The sequence below is a fragment of the Pochonia chlamydosporia genome, chromosome 5 (assembly GCF_001653235.2).
Source record: "Pochonia chlamydosporia 170 chromosome 5, whole genome shotgun sequence".
NCBI classification, from domain to species: Eukaryota; Fungi; Ascomycota; class Sordariomycetes; order Hypocreales; family Clavicipitaceae; genus Pochonia; species Pochonia chlamydosporia.
In genome coordinates, this window is record NC_035794.1 from 1,322,075 (window position 1) to 1,342,824 (window position 20,750).

The following is a 20,750-nucleotide window of genomic DNA, read 5'->3' on the forward strand; positions in this document are numbered from 1 at the left end:
AGTAACATGTATCCGAAGCGACTACTCCGTAGATCTGCTCTATGATCTGGGGTTCAAAAAGCAAAGTAGGAAGGAAAGTCAGTTACACATGGGCGGACAGGGTCTTCGGTCCGTCTTATACCAACTCAACGGTCCGCACATGGATAGGGTGATGAGCCAAAGTAGCATGGACCTCGTTCGGGGCACCAGCCCGCAAAATCACCACGCACATGATGGCCAGGAGGACATGCACGGGGATCATGGTGTACCCGGCGAATGTGGAGAGAGAGAGAGAGAGAGAGAGAGAGAGAGAGAGAGAGCTATCTGTCGACCCGTGTTGGGAGGGGAGAAGAAGGCATTGCGAGCTGTTGACTGCACACCCACACGTTTGTTACCTAAACAGTAATGTAACCGCGAGGTCTGGGCATTGACCCATGAGGATTGTGGCACGCGAGCTTGGAGTCTTGGACGAATCTAGACGGCGTGGAGGGCTTGGCGGATCGGGTTGGCTTGGTGCTACGTGGGCGGTTGGGATGGTGAAGCTGTCTGGTGTGTTTATTTGAGACGAATGCATGGGGAGATTGAACATGTTGAGAAGCTGTCTAGTGTCGTGAGTTGTCTGGTGACTCTGACTCGTCCTTGTGAAGTAGTGACAGTCGTGTTGGAGGGCTCAAGTGCTTGCACCAAGACTGTGGCGACGCGAGCTAATCGTCAAAGCTGGTCAAGTGAAAGGAACCAGAATTGAAAAGCAAACCAGACATAAAAAGAGAGTAGGGACTTTTGACGCTTGAATGGCCCAGCCTGGTCTGTCTCATCGGGGGAAGCATTCACTGATCAAAGTCGACCAGACTCGACTTCCATTGAATGTTACTCCGTAATGCCAAGTCAATCTGCCCCGACCGCAATATAGAGTTAATTTTCTGCCCCCAATCATCTGCAGCCACCATCCCAAAGTGGAAGCTGGATTTTCTGAACTGGCATCAATTGAACCATCACCTGCTTGGCAGTGTTGGCACCGTCCAGTCGTGTTTTAGTTCAAATGTAAACTTGTACTTGTCCTCGACAGCTCGACTTTACTTCGGGGGATGGGCTACCTCTTATCTGTGCTTGACGCGAGGATTGCAGCGGCGCCGGTGCATGGAATTCATGTTTGCAGAATCTTCTTTGTCCGCTGACTGGACTGCGAAATTGGCCTTTGCTCTCTCTCTGTCTCTCTCTCTCCTCTCTTCTTACCACTGATGTAACCCGCCATACAATCCTCAACAACAAACATTGAAAGGCTGTCCTGGCTAACCACACACTCTGCATGTGTCTTTACGACTGCATGTGAGCTTAATCCGCTGGCGGGGCATTTTATTTGTCTCCAAATTATCTGGTCATGTCAAGTCTGGTCAACGTCCCAGTTTCCCAATCCGATCCATCGTGTAAATCGTATTTCAAACATCAATATTCACCACCCCTCGTTCAGCTCTCACCCCTTTCTTCAACGCCAAATCCTTCAATGTTCCACCACCACCTCACCTGACGCTCGCTTAAACGCGCTTCAACAAACCGAACGGGCCAATGTATCTCACGCTCTCCAGCTATCACATCCAATGTCACCGCTAGCTTGAACAGAGTCAAATCCATGCGGCTATCAAAACGCCACAAACGCCATCGGCATGCACACGGTTTCCACTTTCCCCATCAACCACTTCTGCCGAGGCGCTAGAGATATTCTGGATGACTTTTTGCTTTCTGTTGGCTGTTCAGCTTCCAAGGCTTTTTTTTGTGCTTGCTGCCCTGCAGCCAAGAGAGCTGGTGGAAGCCGCTTGATTTTCCTCCATGTTGACTTGTGGGATTGCGGTAAATTAGATGCAAGCTTGCGGGTATAATACGTAATTTTTGGTTAAAGGGCTTCGACTTGTGAGTGCATTTTGTTGCGTTCTACTAGCTTTGGTCGATATCGAGATCACCACATCAACTGGTAGCTCTGCATGGAATACTTTCACTTCGACAACGGCCTGTTGAGCTCGTTTGGTTCTATTGCTAGTGGGATCCGTCTGCGCAACCAAGTAGCCTCGGTTGAAGACATCATAGGCACTGATGTGTTGCAATTTTGAGCTCCAAAACTAGAGCCTTTTATATGTATATATATATATATACATATAAATCTTTTCTCTTATTTTTGGAACAAAGTGAAGACCCCTTGTGAGACAAGTGGTCGTTGGGACTCTGGCTTTCCAGGTAAAACGAGGCTGGACTTACATATATGACAGCGCGTAAGCAGTGTCGTTTATTTGTGAGAGATTCAATGTTGAAGGCAAGTTGTATCTTACTAAGTGGATCTGATCAATGCAGTTCAAGGCCAGTTCTGTCTCTCTTACTCACTCCTGCAGTGAGTTGACAAAGATGAGGCATTGGCCATGACAGGCGTCCTCTTTCTATCTTGCAAAGCATAACACCGATACTATTTCTCTTACACATTTACATCAATCACATCTCCATCTAATTATTCACCTCTCAACCCTCAGATCAATATACACCACGTTTTAAACACCATCCCACTACCATCTCCAACTACCACACCCATCTTCCGCTTTCATCCCTTGCACCACTGCCCTCTCCATGGGCCATATGTACATCAAACCCATGGCCAACCTCACCCCATGCCATCTAAAACTTCCCCCTCAACAAATTCCCCACCATCTGCCTCGCCGTCAAGTCCGTCGTCCTCCACAGCGTCGGATAATCCAACGTGCTAAACAACCCATCCGCAAACCCGAAGAACAGCATCGGCGGAATCCAACCCCGCGCATACTCCAATGCGAAGCACTTGTCCGGCATCCTGTACTGCTTCACCTCCCCGCGCCGCAGGTGGTGCACACTCCCCGGCGGATACACCTCCGGCTCATACTCGCCCGGCACGTACGCCCACTCCTCGCCGACCAGGATGTGGAAGTAGTCGTCCGCCGTGTGGCGGCCCGTATGGCCTTCTGTGCCGATGGCCGTTCCTGCAGTGTGTTAGCTGTCATTTACGTATCTAGGTAGTTGTGTGGCGTACCGAAAATGATGAGATACTCGGTTATACCTGTCTTGTTAGCCCTTTTCATTCTGCAAAATTGGTATGTATGTACTTACTAGCATGTAAAATGTACATTGCGCCCATTGCGCCGCCTGCATTGTTAAACACCCATTCCTCTTGGAGGTTGATGTGCGCCCCGTGCGTCTTGTGCAAGTCGTCCACAATGTACTTCACCACGGCTCGCGTGTCGTTGCCGTATTTCGCGACGCCTCGCTTCGACACGTCATGCAGCTCATCTAGGTCAAAGATGTAGAATTTGTCGAGGTTCCTTTCCGCGAGGTACACCATTGATGCTAGGAGGCCGGTCAACACGGCAAGGATGCCTAGTAGGCGGCCCATTGGCGAGGCGGACGCGCTGGAGGGGCGTTTTGATTTGGGCATTTTTGGATATTTGACCTTGGCAGTGAGTGACTAATGTGGGTTAAGTCATTGGACTAGAGGTCGTGTATATATACTCTGGAGGTTGAGATGTAATTGTCCTTGAGATGCTTTGGAAGTGACGGATTCGGCGTTTTGCCGCGGCTCACCGCTCATTGGTCCTCGGAGACGCCAGCTTCCGGCTGGGTCGATTATCACGGCTTGACAGACGGAGTTTGGTGGTTGATGGGACCCGGATTCCGCAAACTCCGCGGATGCCGAGGATGAAATAAAATGAAGTGATTCGGATGAAAAAATGGAAGTCGAGTTGGTGAAAATTGCAAAATCACAGACTAATGCAGGTACGGTTGTTGACGTATGTCGTCATCAGGGGTTCGCTGGCCGTCCGGCAAACATCCATTTCAATGTTCAGCTAAAATCATGTGCCGCTCCTGAGCAACCCTTGTAAACATAGAGACCTTTCGCATCCTCCAACTCCCATCTAGCAGCGCGTCCTTAAAATTCGAAAACCATCTTGACCTAAGTATACATATCCTACTCCATAATGTGCTTAAAACAAGACCCAATAATTACTCTACATCGGAATCACCCAAAACTTCGGTCTTATCCGGGTCGTCTACATCGTCGTCTCCATCATCCAGCAACGCAGTCTGGTCGTCAATATCTGCGTCGCCCATGGTAATGTCCCCGTTGGCATCGCCATTTTTTGTGGGAGACTCGTCCAATACAACTCCGCCCTTACCCCCTTTGCCGTCCCCGTTGGCATTGTTCTTGGCTTTTTGATTCTTTACTGGCGCAACAACACCCAGTTCCTTTTCGTGACCTGCCCATCGACCAAGTCGTCGAGTAGCTCTTCTCAAGGCAGCAGCGTATGCGCTGACCTCTTCACCGTAGTCGTCCGTCTCGGCACTCAAAAGGGCCAGTCCACCAAGAGCTCTCTCACGGAACACGGCGTTCTTGTCTTTGCTAGAAATGTTGCGCGGCATTACATCATCACCGTCACTATCTTCGAATGGATCTTCTTGTGCCTGAGTTCGCCTATATGCTCGGTATACAGCCCCTGCTTGCCGTCGACCTTTGCGGCTCTTGTGATGGTGCTTTCGAAGCCCACGGTCTAGAATGTACTCAACGCGTTCGTTGCGGTTTCGTTCAACAGCGAGCTGATGCGCTGTGGGAGGACGGGGCTTTCGTGACCCAACCCCTTCTGATCCGTGTCGGCCGGGAGATGAACCCTCAAAGATTTGATATTTGAGCGCCAATCCCCGTCGGCCACCTCGTCCCAGGTGTCGTGGAGGAGGCGTTGATCTTGTGCTGTCCCGGTCTGAGTCGTGCATAGAGGGACGAATGCGTGGTAGGATTGCCGGGCCGTCCTCGTTCAACGTTGCGCGCTTGCCGCGTTTTGTCTCTCTCTCAGTTAAATAGGCTTGATCCATTTCGAGAATCTTGGCCCGTGTCTTTTGCTTCTCGCGCCCAAATTCAATTTCCTCGGGGGCATCCACATTCTCTTTGGCTCGTTCATCTTCCGACATCTCAATTAGCTTGGGAACACCCTGGTTCGCAACATCCACGCCGTAGTCAACGCCCGCGCCAAACGGATTCTCTTCACAACCCTCTTCAGTAAAGTCAGACTCAAGATAAAACCACATGAGCCACAAGAAGGCCAAGGCGCGAGACTTGCTGCTGTATTGTGTCTTCATGATGAGGTCGTGGAACTCTTGGTGATCTGGAAAGTGCAACTCGGCAACCTTTTGCGCGGAGTGGCACATGGAGAAAATGAGGTTGACGGGATTGGTTCGCGGTACGTCGGAGTTCTTGATCTTCTCCAGCGAGTTGGGTTCCTCCCTGTCCTCGGCGCCGCCCTTCAGGATAGACTTGAGACGCGGGGCGTCCTGTAGCTGTTTGTATGCGTGTGCGTCCTGGTGGGCTTGTAATGATGGAATCGCGTGGTAGGTTCTAAGTTGCGCTCTCATTTCGGGGAAGACTGAAGATATGGTTAGTCCGCTTTTCCTGGGGTGCGAAAATTGCTGCTGGTGATGGTATACGTACAGTTGAGAGTTGTGTTCATGCGACCAACATTGACGAGCAGGCAAACCATGGCCATGCCCTTGGCTGCATCTCGGTCGCTGAGCAACTTGTCTCTTAGGACCTTGCTCGTCTTGCTACTGCGCGACATAGTATCGATATAGAGGTCTGCAAAGCACTGCTTGTCCATGTCGGAATCGTACGTGTTGGTAAAGACTTGTTGCTCATTGTCAAAGACGGCCTTGAGGAAGTCGTATTGAATGTCTTCCCTCCAAAGTGGCTCGCCATCTTCCTTTTTCAGATGCCGAATCTTGCCAATTTGATGAGGTGCGTCGCCACCCTTTGTTGAAGCCCTACCTCTACCACGGGTGGGCTTTTCTTGCACCTCGGTGGGCTCATCGGCCATTTGCGTATCCTCATCGTCGCTGGCGGCGCGTGAAACAAATGACTTGGCTTCCGGAGCGGCGGGAGAACTTGGATGCTCGAAGATCTCGGACGTGGCCGCGGCCGAGCTGGGTGAAGCGGCCATGGTGGTAATGTGTGGTTTGGGAATGAAAATTCGCGTTTATCGTGAGTTGAGCACCAGGCAGGTCTGGCTGCAGGGAGTCTCGGTTTGCGATGCGGATCAATGGCGCATGACTACGATGTCACGATGATGAAAATGTGCATTGAGAAAGACAGATTCGTCAGGCACTCGATGGAGATGGAGGAATTGGATGGGTGCGGATTTTGTTGGACCGCGAAAGGGGTGGTCAGGGCTGGCGAGAATCAGCCTCCGTCTCCGTGAAGCTTGGGAAAAGTTGATGCACCAGTTGACCTTCTGCCGCGCAGCAAAAGTGACGACGTGCATTGCAGGAAGCCACCAGACGGCTCACGGTAGGCCAACGATGGGGTCAGGCCATGTCAAGCCTCGACATGGAGCCAAACTTACCAGGCATGGAGCTACGAGTCGAGGCCCGCCGCCCTTCAAAAACAGACAGGACAGACTCTCGACCCGCCACCAAAAGGCAGTCCCCAAGTTTCCGTCTCGCGCTCTAATTGGTCCGTGCACCCCTGCATTGAAGTCCCAGCCTGTGCGCAGTCCAGGCCTACTATTGCTTTTCGTCGCCCAGTCCACCATCAGATAGCATCCAGTTCCAACATCAACAAATATCTACACGTCCATCTCTTCGAGCAAAAGCTCACCGGCCACCGTGGCCACGCCCAGTGCACCTACTAACCAGCAGCAAACCAATAGGTAAGGATATCGGCGGACTTATTTCGCGCTTTCTACTATATTGCGACGGCACTCGAGGCACAACGTGGGTAAACCCAGCTTTTGCAGACAGTCCTTTTCGAAACACCATTCTGACCAGTTTGACTCTCCAGTACTCCCTCCTCCCCCAATTCTCAACCTCGAGCTTGAGCAAACCGTCCGATTCAAGGCCTGCCCATCAACATGTCAACTCCCGTTCAGTCGACGCCTACCAAGGCAGCCGTTGCGCCTGTTGTCGACAGTCCTGGTACTTGGCGACATCCTCGATTGAATGAAATCACCCGGAGGCAGAACGCGACGAACTTTTCGGAGAAGAACATTAGGCAAATAGCCTATAATGTAGTTGCATTGTTGGCCCTCTGGTCTCTCCGTTTACTCGCAAAAATGAAGATCAACCCCCAAATGTGAGCCACAACCGCATATCTTGGTGTCACCAACTCGAGCTGACAGACCCCATAGCGTATCAAGCACTTTCCGAACATACTTGAGCTGGGCTTGGTTTGTTTTCCAGGTCATTCCGTTTATTCAGATTGGCGTGGCCTGTCTGCCCCTTATCCGTGCGAAAGACGACCTCGCCGATATACCATTGACCGCCGCCCAGCGAAAGCTTTTGGGCCTGTCGCCATCGTCGGCTCCCCCGACTCCAGATGCGAAATTCAGCACGCCCCCACGATATTCGCGGACACCTTCGATTGCGGGATCTGTTGGAAGCAGGGGTAGTTATGCCAGCTCACCACTGTCCGGACGAGGGAGCCCACTCATCCCAGGCACATTTGGAGCCTCTGGTTCGCAATACTCCCCAGTTGGTAGCCCTATTTTGCAAAAGAGCATCAGTGGACTGGGGAACGGCCGCCGATCATCTTTTGGGTCAACCAGTCCCTTTGCCCAGAGCACGTCTGCCAACTTGTTCTCTGAGCCTGGTTCTCCGAGTCCATCTGGAGGGAAACGTACAAGCGTTGGCCTAAATAGCAAGTGGCTTTACGAGAAGGGACGACGATCCTCCGGCAACGCTTGGCTGCATTAGATGTCACGACTACGGCCGATTCTGTACATAGGGTGACTTCAACGATGGGTGAGGACAGGAAGCGGGAGAGCAACGTTTACGCATAGATCAAATTACATGTTGGGCATCGTCATGTCAGCGACTTTAAATGGTATGGATGGCGTAAAGGGTTATTACAGCTAATGATGAAAGTACATAGTTGAATATTTCATTGATACTATGTTTCGATGCCTTGTTCTTCCGTCGTGGACTACTAATAGTCTACGATGAACACTGTGCCAACTGTCATCAGCGAGACCATCAGAATGTCGAGAAGGCTTTCATTGGCCACCAGGTATGGTTACCGTACCTCCGACTCCCACACACCTCAAGGAACAAAATCGTCATACGTTCCCAGAATATTTGCTCCCTTGGCTGCCCCTCATATGGCAGTAGCTCCCGAAGATGTCCAGCAGATATGCGGTGGCTTTCAACGTTCTGCCCCTGGCGCTGAGTACGCCGGATGTGCAACAGCACATTTTTCAAGCTCTTAAAGTACTGTTGCAGCTACTCGTGGTATTTTTCGGACTTGTCGTCATCTTTTTTTAGTCTCTTGGCACTATGAATAGCTATGGCGTGCTGCTTCATCGAGTGATACGATTGTGACGGCTTACACCCGCTTTATCCGCGTTACCCATTTGGATATACGGCACATTGTGTCGCTTGTTCGAATGGTCTCTTTGCAAATTTGAAGAGAATAAATGCTTGAGAATAACTATAGACCTTGCAGTTCTGAGCGTTGGAGTGCAGTGAAATACATGATATAACTGACATGTTTGTCATCGCCGTGTCAATGGCCGAACTTGCTGGATGTCTTGTCGCAAAGGATGCAAAATTAAACGAGCAGTCATGACCTCCTTTTGTTGAACACAATAACACCATGTTACTCGTATGTCGGTTTCGCAGTCCGCCAAAAGAAAATTCTTGGAAAAGAGCAAAAATAAATGCGCGAACCGGGACTCGAACCCGGGTCGCATGCTTGGGAAGCATGCATGCTAACCGCTACACTATTCGCGCTGAGACCAATGTGATGTCATGCGACTTTTTATTTTAAATTATATAGAGCGCAATTAGTACAAGCAAAAAATTGCCTACTTCAAACCCGCAATACAGAACGACAATCTGGCGAGTTTTTCACCACCAAATACATCTGATTAAGACGTAGTATCCTAGATATTTGTCGTTTCTTGTGTAATATACGCATACTCAAGAAAGACATTTTCTTGATCAAAGGGATCAGGGTGGAGAAGTCGTTCAGATACGCCCCGTTCCGCTAGTCAGGTCGCAAAGATCCAGCGAGTGTAGGCCACGTCGTTGGGAACATGTCCAGCAATATGTTATTACATGTCACCTTGAGGCAGTGGGATGCTTGTATGCAATAGATGAACTGCGGTGTTACAAGGACGCCTATTTAAGGTTCAAAGCCGGTGAAGCTTGGGGAGGATCCATTATTAGCCCAACTCAACTCGCTGGGATGTAAATGTATAAATGCGAGTTTAAATCTTTTGTAGAAACTTTCTGAGGGTACCTATACAACAGTGCCATATATTTGTTTGAAGTAAAGCGTCAACCTCTTCCCCTTTGCTTTTATTCTAGATCTCGTCTCACGACTTGTCATTTTTTGGATTGCACAACTCGAACACGGCTTACACGGATAGGTGGCATGTCAGAGTAGCATCAGAAGAACTCTACACACAGGCGAATTACCACGCTAACCACAGACGTCTAATTATGTAAAGAAGCTTCTTACACGTACCAGACCAGAGTTTGGTGCCTGTCCGGCAGTTGCGGATGTCGATCTCCGTGTCTCACTCTTAACAAACAACCTCCCTACGGCAAACATTCCGCAATCTCAACTTCTTGCATATATTGCCAAAATTTCACCATCAGCCAATTGACCACATGCTGAGATAACCACGTCTCATTTGCAAAGATGCTGCTTTTACTCCTCATTTTGGCTTCCCTAGCCTCCTGCACCTCGGCGCAGCTTAGCAATCTCACAACTCCATACCTTAATCTCACGGCTCTCACCGCCGCAAACGGCGAGTCGCTGTTTGAATGCTGGCAGCTCGCAAGTCCGTTCAAACAAACAACAGAGTCTGGAATCTCAGGCTCCTTGCAGCTATCACTTGGAGAATTGAGTAATGCATCGTATAGTGTCATTCCTGCTCGCTTTAACGGCGGGTATCACCATGCGCCAGCATTTCAGTATGATGCCTTGACTACCCAGGTATCCTGCAGATTAATGGTTTTACTAACGGTGACTTTGTAAGGTACGTCCTGTTTACAAGCGGCCTGGTGCACATTAGTCTTTACAAAGGGGATGATGAAGTATGGATCCAAGGCGGCAAGTATGGACTCATTATCGCTGCGGACACGGCCGACCGGACTACGCATGGTCATCTGACGAGGTACCCGAGCGCTGCGGATACTGTGTCCTTGTCTATTCCTATCAAAGATAGGGACGACTTTAAGTATCATGTACTTCATTCTGGACCTTGTCGAGAGGAGGAGATGGCTGGTATCTAGATTCACTCTGGTAATGGAGCAGCAGGCGGAATGGGCACAAATGTGCAGTAGAGGGAGTTTTAGATGCATTGTTTGTACAATCGTTCTATTAATTCTGAATAATGCTGTCTTATACCCGATTTTCTACTGTTTCTCGCGTCTCTTCTGTAATCCTTGACTCGGAAATAGGTGCCAGAGCTCTCGATGGCCGCGAACTGGTGGTTATTCTTCCACCGGACGGTACTCCTCGACTCTGCAGCCGGACACTCGGAGTGCTTGTCAGAGCTGGTCCTTGTGGAATATCCTGCAGGAGTATTAGAAAGGGTTTACGAGCCGGGACGCGTTCACCTAACTCTTGTATGGTGCCTGTCCATCTTCCACCTGCTGGCTGGGAAGAACGTTGGACGTGGTGACATGGGCAGTCTTTCATGAATCTTCAACGGTCTGGTCGTAACTTTCTGGCGGCTAGTTGATGAGAAGATAATGTCATTAGCGACTGGAAGAGCAGCACAGGTAACAAGTAATACACACCAGAGCGGACAAGTCGCCGAGCGCTTCAACAGCCACGGATCAATGCATCCTCTGTCGAATTGATGTCCACACGGGAGCTTGCGCAACTCCACGCCCTCCATGAACGGCTCCGTGCAAATGGAGCAGCATCGATCATTTGGGTTTGACATAACTCTCACAATGGGCAAGCGTTTCGGGTCGCCAGAAGCCTTGTGAATATGCGTCGGTAGTGTTGCTAAAGCTTCAAGCGTCAAGGTATCGGAGCGTCTGTACGGCAAGCCTGCGCTATTGCCACCGAATGGAAATATCCTCCTTCGCAAAACGTAAATCGTAAAGGCTATGGTGATAACGAGAGCAATGCATAAGCCTGATGCTAAGCCGCTTGTTTTAGACACGTCGTCTGATGAACTTGAATTGGACATTTCAGAAGTTTGGTTCCCTGGCCAGTCAGACGGGATTGACGGTCGAGACATTGGAAGTCGCGTGTGCGATGGATTTTGCAGCTTGAAACTGTCAGGCAGATGTGTCCTGGAGTGAGTAGTGACGTGATTGTGTCGCCCAATGCGACGCTGTGGGTGCGACTTGAGCAGTCCTGGCGGCGGGCACGGTACGCCTTGTGATCAACTTGATCGAGTTGAAAGTGACAGATAATAATATTTTCCTCTTTGTTATTGGAAAGGTATTTGGGTTTATGGATAGACGGTGAACGTTGTAGAAGTTGTAGTTGGTGCAAATGAAACATGAAATAGTTGAGACGACGGATATGCGCCAAGGAACAGACAAGATGCGATGTATTTGAGACATTTTCCATTTAATTAGCTAGCACACAAATATTAAACGAACTTCTGATCGATCATGTTCAACCTGGTCATAAAGCATGTGGCACTTGCCTGCCCTCTTGGTACGAGGCGGCGTCCGGAGCCGAACTCGCAATGACCCACTTCCCGGCCATCATGAAGTTTTGTGGACGTCGCTTCGGTGTTGCGGTATTTGTGTTTGTATAATTTTTGATGGCAAATTTTAACGGCTTGTAAATTGAGTATGAGTCAACTTATCACTGCTTCTACTTCTAATTGCAGATGGTTTTTATCAGTGAATTCGGCGTCAGATACGGCAATACAGGTACGACTTGATCTCGCTTACACAACGCATCACAAGAATGGAGTGGCCGGTATAACGGTGCCCCACGGAAAGGGGAGCATCCATTGCGCCTAATTGCAGGGCTCTTGTTTGTGTGTAACTTGCATTTATTTTACTTAATATGAACTGGGGTTCTGTTGAGTCATGGGTACAACGTGGCGTGGGAGAAAAAAGTGCTCCGGCATCGTTTCTAATAACATTGGACGGATGGCACCACTTCCGAACTGATACTCTTTCTGCTTGATATGAGAGTAAGCCAAGTTCCTTCATAAATGCCTCGTTGTAGATTCAATTGAGTGTGGCTGTAAATAGCGTCACGGTGTCTCCCCAAGCTCAGTAAATCTCAGCAATTGTGACTTTATTAATTTGTGAGTGGCAATTGCGCATCCTCTCTTTCCACGCAAGTCTCACTCTGCTTCTGTATAGATCCGGCCACCGACTTCCCCGATCCTACGTTCACATTCTGAAGACTGGCTTTCATGTCATCAAAGGTATCAGCTCTCCCGACATTGTGAAACACTCCCATATCAGCTCCCGGCATGCACCTCAGTTTTGCCGCGAAGTCTACCACCGGAAGTGATGTTGTGACTGGCAGCCGGGCACGATGCCAGTATCCCATGAGAACTACCGACCAGCTAAAGAGTAAAGCCACAGAATGCAACACCGAATAGACAATAAACGAAGCTTCGTTAATAACGAATCTTATAAAAGGCTGGCATACCGAAGCCTTGGCATGAAATTCGGCTGGTAAGTCAGGCGTTTGGTTATTCGACTCGGCGTTCGCCACGGCTGGATTCCCGTTGTTATTGGGGGTGAACTCCCATAATAAAAATGCAAGCGTGCTTTTAAGTAAATTATACGCGTTTGCCTGCCAGATAGCATGATACGAAGCCGGGCCGGTTTCCCAAAACCCGAAAACCACAGATGATTGTTCAGGCAGATGTGCTGCTGTGTAATTTAGCAACCATCCAACCGCTAAGCTTAATGCCTCAACATCGACCGATGACTTTGACTCTGTGGCGGCTATGCTAGAGACTGACAATATCGTGTTGTTTTCCGCCCCGGTGATGCTAGACGCCGTGTAAGCTGCAACAGAGAATGTTGTAGTCACGTTGTGTGTTGACCCTGATTTGCCAGCACGGCATTCCCCATTTTGTACGCCGTTCTCACAGACGTATACACCTAAAGTTAGAGTCAGCGATGCAATTTCCCATAAGTCAGCTGTAGGGCAGAGAAAGAGGGTGATCAATTGTGTACCGGCTTTTAAGGCGTCGTGATGTGTAGCACTTTTCTCCAAACAGAACATCAACGCAACAATACCGTCCCCATATATCGCACAGCTAGCGGGCGAGAAATAGTCGTCTGACGTGTTTAACCCTTGGGCAAAATCTAAGCGCGTAGCTGGTGCATTATCGATATGGACGACCGAGCCGACTGGCACAGAGTGGTTTATTTGGGGCCACATGAGATAGGTGCCGCCAGGTAGAAGGTGTGAATCGCAAGGAACCATGCCACCGGCGCAAGATGGTGGCTGTAGAGATACAGAAAACTGGGGATTAGATATGAAGGAGTATGAACTTGCAATTGCAAAGTACGGAATAGTGGTGTTGTAAGTGCTCAGAAAGGGTTTAACGAGTGATCCATTGAATGGCCCGGTCCCGGCGAGGACATCGAAGGTACGAAGTGTTTGGCATGAATTGGTAACGGAAGTGTTGACTGACATACATTGGTTAGTGCTTTTTATACGCGGGAAAGCTTAAATCACGAACCAAAGAGTATCAGCCCACCAACGGTGCAAACGGCAAGAATAAACAGCCTGATTCGGATCAGCAATTTACGGAGGCGGAAGCGAGATTCCAACGTACCTTATGAAACCGCTAACGAGCCATTCTAGTTTCATCGTCCCCGAGAACATGAGCTTCAAAATGCCAAAGGCTCCTGTAGTCGGAGACAGCGCCAACAGAGTCAGGATGTTAGAACCTCCCTCGGAGCTGGCCAAAATCCACAGCAAGGTTTCGAACGCGGTGGCAGCCGCACTCACAGTACACCATGATGCCACTCCCTGAAGGACACGTAATATGATGACGGTATTGGCAAAAGACAGGCGAGAAAGCGACGATATACTGAGCTCGGCCGTGGAAGCATATATCGACGCAAACCATGCTGTGATAACGAATGTCACGGTAGCAAACGCGGTCCAGGCAAAACTCACCCACGGAAACATTCTCGTTACATGTAAGCTCTTGAGAAACAATTACGATGAAGAAAAAATGAGATTCTAGGGCAGCCACCAATGTCTATTCTTTGAAGAAGGACGACATAGCCTCGTCAAGCCTCACAGCACGACAAATGCTGCCGCGAATTTGCGATTGGGTTCTAATACTCTTTGTGCACCATTAACTTGCCTCTCATACATTTGACAGGACATTGAAACTGCCGTCCGCTGGCAGCTGAACACAACCTTGTTCACATGAGAGGCCTGAAATGCACGAGGCGTTGTTGTCAGCGCACTGTGGCTGGGCTGTGCTGCAGGTGTGCCAGACCATGAAAGTTCAGCTACTAATAAAGATTTGCTATAGTGATAGCTTCATGGAATATCACAACATCCATGTTCTCAATTGGCCCATCAGCTAGGTGGCTGAATGTCGCGGCTGACCGCTGGAGAGACCTCGAGCGAACAAACAGTTGACAATTCTAGCGACTTACATGGGTCGAAGACCTCCCACAGGGGAGTTGAGGGTGTAAGTCTGGTTCTCGCTTTGCTGTGGCTGCTGCCGACGGCCTTGACCTAGTACCATCAAATAAGATGTCGTTCATGGGCAGCCTTTGTTCTCGTGCTGGTGCCGGTGCCGTGCGCCAGGTACACGCAATTCTGTGGATTGTAGGCAAGGAAAGACAGGACGGAGGCCCCCAAACCGTGACATGGCGGTTCTGGCGAAACTTACGCCGCCGTGGTGGCTGATGTCTTCAGGTTGTCCGCAGTGAATCGAAACTCACACGTCGTTCGAGTTGACATGTTTGCGGAATCAGTCCGTTTTGAACGACTGAAGGAACTTGTCCCGGCTGCCGGACTTGAGATGAGTGCGGAGTTGGTGCGTATACATAATTGGTGTTGTTTTAAAATGTAACAATTCCAATAATAGACAATTAAATACAAACCCAAGGAGAACACTGGCTCAGACAATGCCGCAACATGACAGACTATAGTAGCTGATGAAGCCACGAGCTATAGCTGAACATCAGCCTCTGTTGCTGGTCTGACCCTGAACGTGACGAGGAATATAAGTGGCAGAATGACCGCTTGTTTTGCAACGTGTTTGTCTTATCCTGTCGAATCTCTTGTTAACCCACCATCCGTCTCATAACGATGCTGTCAACCTTGCCGCACATCCTTAGTGTTCTTCTTTTTCTTCCACCTCAGGGAGCAGCAGGGTGGCCGTCACCAACACCTACAAGTTTTGCAGCGAGCTTGGTAACACAGGATGCTGCTGCCCTGTACACGTACACTCAGCCGCCTTGCGCCCAGTTGTCTGGTGACAAGAGTATGATCCCTCCCATATGCCACTTGCCAATAATTCCAGGAATGTACCGCTCGCTAAAAGCAACTAGGTGTGTCGGATTACATGTTTAATTGTCCCTCGGACCAAACATGTGCTGTGGGCATTCCCATCTCCAAGGGCCAATACTGGGGGTGCTGCAAAACAATTCCCATCCCGGGATGTGTTTCGTTGTCTTGCCCAACGTACACTGCGTGCGTCGATTCCACAGCCCTCTGCTCCTCCTGTGGGCCAGCCTGCATGATGAATTCCGAGGTGTTGAAATGGTAAGCCACCACTTACACCCCTGAGACAACTCCAACTCTTATCCCAGGACTTGGCGACATGATGTTTCAGCCTTATTCTTACTATACATTGGGGTGTTTGTCTTGTCAGCTAACAACCAGACTTTTGGCAGCTCTGTATCTACCAAACCTTTCTGTGCCGTAGGCAGCGCCTTTCTCATCCCTCAAAGCCCTGGGCAACTTGCATCATCCTCAACAACAGCCGCCATGCTGCAATACGCCTGCGCAGATCATCCGTATACGCTCACCTTCTCTGCTTTTGCAGTCAACTCATTCAAACCGAGTGTGTGCGCGCCACCCTGGATCGAGACACCATCGTTGTTGGCCGCCTGGAGCAAGACGGCTCAGCCTGCAGTTGGCTCTGCCCTGATGGAAGCCTTTGGCAACCCATTTGACAAGATTACTGTCAGCGCCAACTTTTCATTGTCGACTGTCGTGCCCAAGAGTACTTGCATATTTACCCCTGCACCGCCTACGACAACCACCACTTCGGGGACTGTTGGTCGGGGATATTCTGCGAGTTGTTGCCTGTATTTTATGTTCTTGATCTCTATCAGCCCAGTTTTGTTCTTTTGAGGCGCATGACTCGGATCAGTGTTGGGCATTATACCCTAGCTTTTAGATTGTCAACTAGAATACCCCTGTTGGACATGCCTTGTTACATGCCAGATCATCACGCCAAGTTTCCCCGAACATCCCAAGATTGTCAATCCAACATGAAGCCTCCCGTATAAACCTCGGTATTCATAGACATGTTGATGCAGTCGGTGGCAGAACGCGCTAGTATTGACGTCCTTCTCTTAGAGCATTTTGTTGGACAACCCTCGTCTGGACAGAGACTTAACGGTAGACTATTCGCAGCCACCTATTGCTCTAATATTTTCTGTACTTCATAGAATTGTGCGATTGAACTGCCAAATGTTGCTTTCCTATAGTGATAACCCTGGGTGCATGGCTTAAAGCATAAGCAAAAAGACCTAATTTGGCTTTCTACTGGCAGAGTATTGGGCTATGGGGACATGAAAGGGATACTCAGCGTCAATGCCCTGGGAGTTCTTCAAAAATGAGTCAGGTTATTTCCATCTCTTCAGCAAAGTGAGAATCTTGAGAACATGCCCAGGTCCCTGCCTTGGACTTTTGCAGAACATCTGCCATCAGGTACATTCTCAAATGACACACGGCCCTTAGACTTGGTCCAGCTGATTGCAGTTGTATGCCTCCGTCTTGGGGAATTGCGGCCTCCCTATCCATGCTTGGCGTGGCATGAACCATCTCGCGAACTGGAATCATTAGCTGCATCCTGTTCTGAGCTGTTGGTTGTCTCACGCAATACAAAGCAGACACGGCCGTCTCTAAACGTCACCTCACGACGCTCACTTTTTTTTTTATCGACTCAAGGCGTCCTGCAAAAGATGCGGAACCTGCATTTCATTACGCTGCTGGCAAACCATCTAAAGACGGCATGAATCTGCGTACACTTAAACAACAACGCCAAGAATAGTCTTCACAACCTCATCCCATGTCCGTCTGGGCAAATCATGTCCCATTCTATCAATCACCACCAACTTCGCACCAGCAATCTCCTCACGTAACACCTCACCATGCCGCAGCGGTACATTTTTATCTTTCCGTCCGTGAATCACAACAGTAGGGCATTTGACCTTGTTCAAGTCTTCTCTCGGCCACCTCGTCCACGCCGCGGCCTGCTGGTTGAAAAAGCTATTCACCGCTCCTCCATCTATTTCAGCACGATCAAACGCCAAGCCGGCGCGCTCTGCACTCTCCCGTTCTTCCTCCACAGATAGCGGCTCAGAAGCCATCTGACTCTCGAAATATGTAAGAAACTTGACTGCTTGCTCTCGGTTGTGCCAATTGGTAGGTGTAGGCGCTGCCGCAATTCGTTTGAGTAGCTCGGGGTCCAGACCTTGGATGTTATCCTCTGGGCCAGGTCCCGGACCAACAGGGCTGGAGCTGATGAGTGTGAGGCTTCTCACTCGCTCTGGGTGGTTGACTGCGATAGACCAGGCGATTCCTCCGCCGAGACTGAAGCCGATCATGTTTGCGGACTGTACCTTTAAGTGGTCTAAAAGAGCGAGGGCGTCGTTGCACAGGTCGTTGAGGAAGTAGGTTCGTCGATCCTCGGGCAATAGAGCGAAATGCGTAGACCTTCCTGTATCGCGAATGTCATAGCGGATGAAGTAGAATGGCGTCGTCCCTTCTTGGCAAATTTTGGCGAGGAAAGCCTCGTGCCATGAGAGCATTGACTGGCCGCCTCCTGATAGGAAGAGAATTGGCATTGCGTCGGGTGATCCAAAGGTCTGGTAACAGAGTTTGGAGCCGTCTTGGAGGGCCAAGATTTGTTCTGGGTTTGGATTCATGGTGATGAAGGTTGATCAATTGTGTTCGTTGTCAACAAGGAGCAAGTTGGAAAGGGACGCAGTTCAACATTTATAGCCACGGACCTCGCTGATGCCTGGAGAAGACTCAGACGATTCGGATTCGGATTCACTTTATCGTGAGGCTTAGGGCCTATGTTTCGCGTTTTTGCACGCTACCATATTCATCTTCCGTCGTATTACGTGCATGATATACGACGCTCTGCAGAATACACGATGCCCATGATAGACTAGTGGAAAGCCACATGGTGGTCACCGACAATGCGAAAACGAAGCCCGCACAGTAAAGTAAATGGTATTTACTAAAGAGAGCCTTTAATGATTAGTATTCGAAATGTACTCAAGAAGCCTTAATGTTCATCTCCGGCACCCAGGGCTACCGAGTTTGCACTGACGAAATCTCAGTAGATAAAGTCTGCTTACAAAACTCTATGTATAATTTGGAGCCTAGCTTGGGAAACTCAGGGAACATGCTCGCTATAACAGGCGTGATAACTTTAGCAACACGCAAACACACCATGATCTCACTCCTACACGACATTGCATACGTGCATGGTTAGCTTTTCTAAAGCACCATAGAGTCCGGACGCGGCTCGGTGACATGCGCCCCCGGCGCAGTCACAATGCTGCGGTTTTCCGCATTCCGCAAAATGGCTAAGTACTATTTTGCCGACAAAGTATAGAAGACTGCGGTAACCTCTTTGATTTTGCCAAATCTTACGTAGGCGAAGACAGATAGCTAACGCACTTATTCATAACTGGCGCTTGGCAACGCCATCAGGTTCAAATGTGTACGTTAGCATTCTGCAAAACAGAAGCGGTGCAGACTTTTCCATCTTTAATCAAGCAACGCCAGCGATAGTTTCCAGGGTTTATTACAAACGAGGTCTGCATGCTAACGGATTGGCGGTATCCTATTTTACTAATTCTTCGCTTTGGGTAGAACAACATTAGGACAACGGCATTGCTCTTCTGTATTATGGTGCTAGCCCTCGCAATAATAGTAGACAAAGTAGACAACTTATTAGTAAGATTACCCATTAGTTTCGTCGTCATGTTATCAGGTCTTAACTGGCTGGTCCAAGTGCAGAGACGATTTACTGCGGCTTTTTACTTTGCGTAGATTCTAGACAAGATATCCAAATCTAAATTTAGTGTCTTCTTCTCAGTGTTAGGTGCAATCAGAGCATTGCTTGCATTGTATTTTTTTTGACAATGCTCTAGGTACAATAGGATGTCAAAAGAATTTACCTCAACAAGAAGGTATCCCATATCACGTTATGCACTTAGGCGAAGTAAAATGTGTTAGTGTGTGCTAGGATACTTTTTAACCACCAACAGACTTTAGGCTAATCTCTTATCTATGGTGACAAGGGCAGTGTACATCTATTGTATGTGATAACTGGCTATTGTTCCCTAGGCTAGGTAATGTAAATCATAGCCTGCTCTCGTAGGTATCAAACGCTATTTATAAAGGTAGAAATATACCATAAAAATATATGCAACAAACCAGTTTTTTGCTCTTTCTACGTTATTTGCCCCCCCTATTCTCCTAAGCAACCATCAAGTTTAAAGAGCTAATTTCGATATATATATCTTTCTCTCTTCTCTCTCGCTCTCTCTCTCTCACAAAAAACAAAAACAAATGAAGTTCACCGCAATTCTTGTTATAGCCCTGTTCGCTAGCCTTATCGAGGCTGTGCTGCCACCGAAGACTCCGGCGAAAGCGGCAAAAGCGGCAAAAGCTCGCCGTCCAAGAAAAAGAAACACGACAAGAGTACAAAGAAACACGAGGGGATGGGACGCCAGAGTACACGTGACCAGGGGGGTAACTCTTGGAGTTCGTGCTACCAAGCAAGAGAATACTTGACAAAATGCTAAGCAAGCAATAAACTAACTGGGTCGTGCTCCGCTAGGATTGCCGGAACCCTTGGGGTTCTACAAAATATGGTGCCTGTATTGTTTTTGAGAATTGGAAAAGAAAGGAAGTCCCTTGTGGTGATTATTCGCCTGTAAGTTAATGGATAAGAGACTATATATTCTAAAGTTAAAGAATGCCGGTAAAGAATGCTAATTAGCTTATTTTGCCAGTGTACGGCTGACGATTCCGCTCATAACTGTCTTTGGCATGGGGGATATGCAGAATGCACTTAGAGGTTGTAGCTTTGCGTGAGACCTTAGGCCGGCTATTAGTGTATAGGAAATCGACTCAACTTGCATTTACATCTACCACAGACACTGAAATATAAGGGGGGTCTAATCGAAACATTTCCGACTGCGCAACTGGTTTAGTGAGGGGCGAGGATGAGATAAGAAGGATTCTAGAGGTTGGCGGTATCTCTTGTAACTCACCACCCTCAGACCTAGAGGTGGTTCTTATGACTGCTTTTATACACAAATGGATTCCCTGTTTTGCTTGAACTTCTCCTTGTTCTTATAATCATACGCAATGTGATTCCAAAGGAGCCACGCAAACCAATCCTGCCACCACTGCGCTTGCCTGGCACGCGCTGGACTTGCGAACCTCTTAAGCAACAGCTATCTGGTACAGTCGTCTCATAGCCGTTTTTAGATGACAATAACAGCGGCATCTACAGACTGACATCCGTTAAGCC

General features: G+C 48.9%; 6 protein-coding genes and 1 non-coding gene across 7 annotated transcripts; 3 read left to right on the forward strand and 4 right to left on the reverse strand.

Annotated features, from left to right (window-relative positions):
• Positions 1 to 1,640: 1,640 nt before the first annotated feature.
• Positions 1,641 to 1,853, forward strand: VFPPC_16211 (hypothetical protein; the record flags this gene model as incomplete). The annotated part of the gene is made up of 1 exon (XM_018293964.1): positions 1,641 to 1,853. The coding sequence occupies one exon, from the start codon at positions 1,641 to 1,643 to the stop codon at positions 1,851 to 1,853; it is 213 nt and encodes a 70-aa protein (XP_018141736.1).
• A 781-nt stretch (positions 1,854 to 2,634) lies between these two features.
• On the reverse strand, positions 2,635 to 3,424 carry VFPPC_13894 (ERG2/sigma1 receptor-like protein; the record flags this gene model as incomplete). The annotated part of the gene is made up of 3 exons (XM_018291666.1): positions 2,635 to 2,972; positions 3,023 to 3,049; positions 3,100 to 3,424. 3 exons carry the CDS (start codon positions 3,422 to 3,424, stop codon positions 2,635 to 2,637), a joined length of 690 nt encoding a protein of 229 aa, XP_018141737.1.
• A 566-nt stretch (positions 3,425 to 3,990) lies between these two features.
• On the reverse strand, positions 3,991 to 5,972 carry VFPPC_05694 (INO80 chromatin remodeling complex Ies1; the record flags this gene model as incomplete). The annotated part of the gene is made up of 2 exons (XM_018284845.1): positions 3,991 to 5,402; positions 5,468 to 5,972. 2 exons carry the CDS (start codon positions 5,970 to 5,972, stop codon positions 3,991 to 3,993), a joined length of 1,917 nt encoding a protein of 638 aa, XP_018141738.1.
• A 909-nt stretch (positions 5,973 to 6,881) lies between these two features.
• VFPPC_05695 (nuclear pore complex component) lies at positions 6,882 to 7,722 on the forward strand (the record flags this gene model as incomplete). The annotated part of the gene is made up of 2 exons (XM_018284846.1): positions 6,882 to 7,102; positions 7,158 to 7,722. The coding sequence occupies 2 exons, from the start codon at positions 6,882 to 6,884 to the stop codon at positions 7,720 to 7,722; spliced, it is 786 nt and encodes a 261-aa protein (XP_018141739.1).
• A 963-nt stretch (positions 7,723 to 8,685) lies between these two features.
• VFPPC_17300 lies at positions 8,686 to 8,757 on the reverse strand. The gene has a single exon. It is a non-coding gene; the product is annotated as a tRNA-Gly (tRNA).
• Positions 8,758 to 17,217: 8,460 nt separating this feature from the next.
• On the reverse strand, positions 17,218 to 18,117 carry VFPPC_05701 (hydrolase; the record flags this gene model as incomplete). Its single annotated transcript, XM_018284848.1, has 1 exon — positions 17,218 to 18,117. The coding sequence occupies one exon, from the start codon at positions 18,115 to 18,117 to the stop codon at positions 17,218 to 17,220; it is 900 nt and encodes a 299-aa protein (XP_018141741.1).
• A 1,663-nt stretch (positions 18,118 to 19,780) lies between these two features.
• Positions 19,781 to 20,308, forward strand: VFPPC_05702 (hypothetical protein; the record flags this gene model as incomplete). The annotated part of the gene is made up of 3 exons (XM_018284849.1): positions 19,781 to 19,981; positions 20,052 to 20,143; positions 20,227 to 20,308. The coding sequence occupies 3 exons, from the start codon at positions 19,781 to 19,783 to the stop codon at positions 20,306 to 20,308; spliced, it is 375 nt and encodes a 124-aa protein (XP_018141742.1).
• Positions 20,309 to 20,750: the final 442 nt, after the last annotated feature.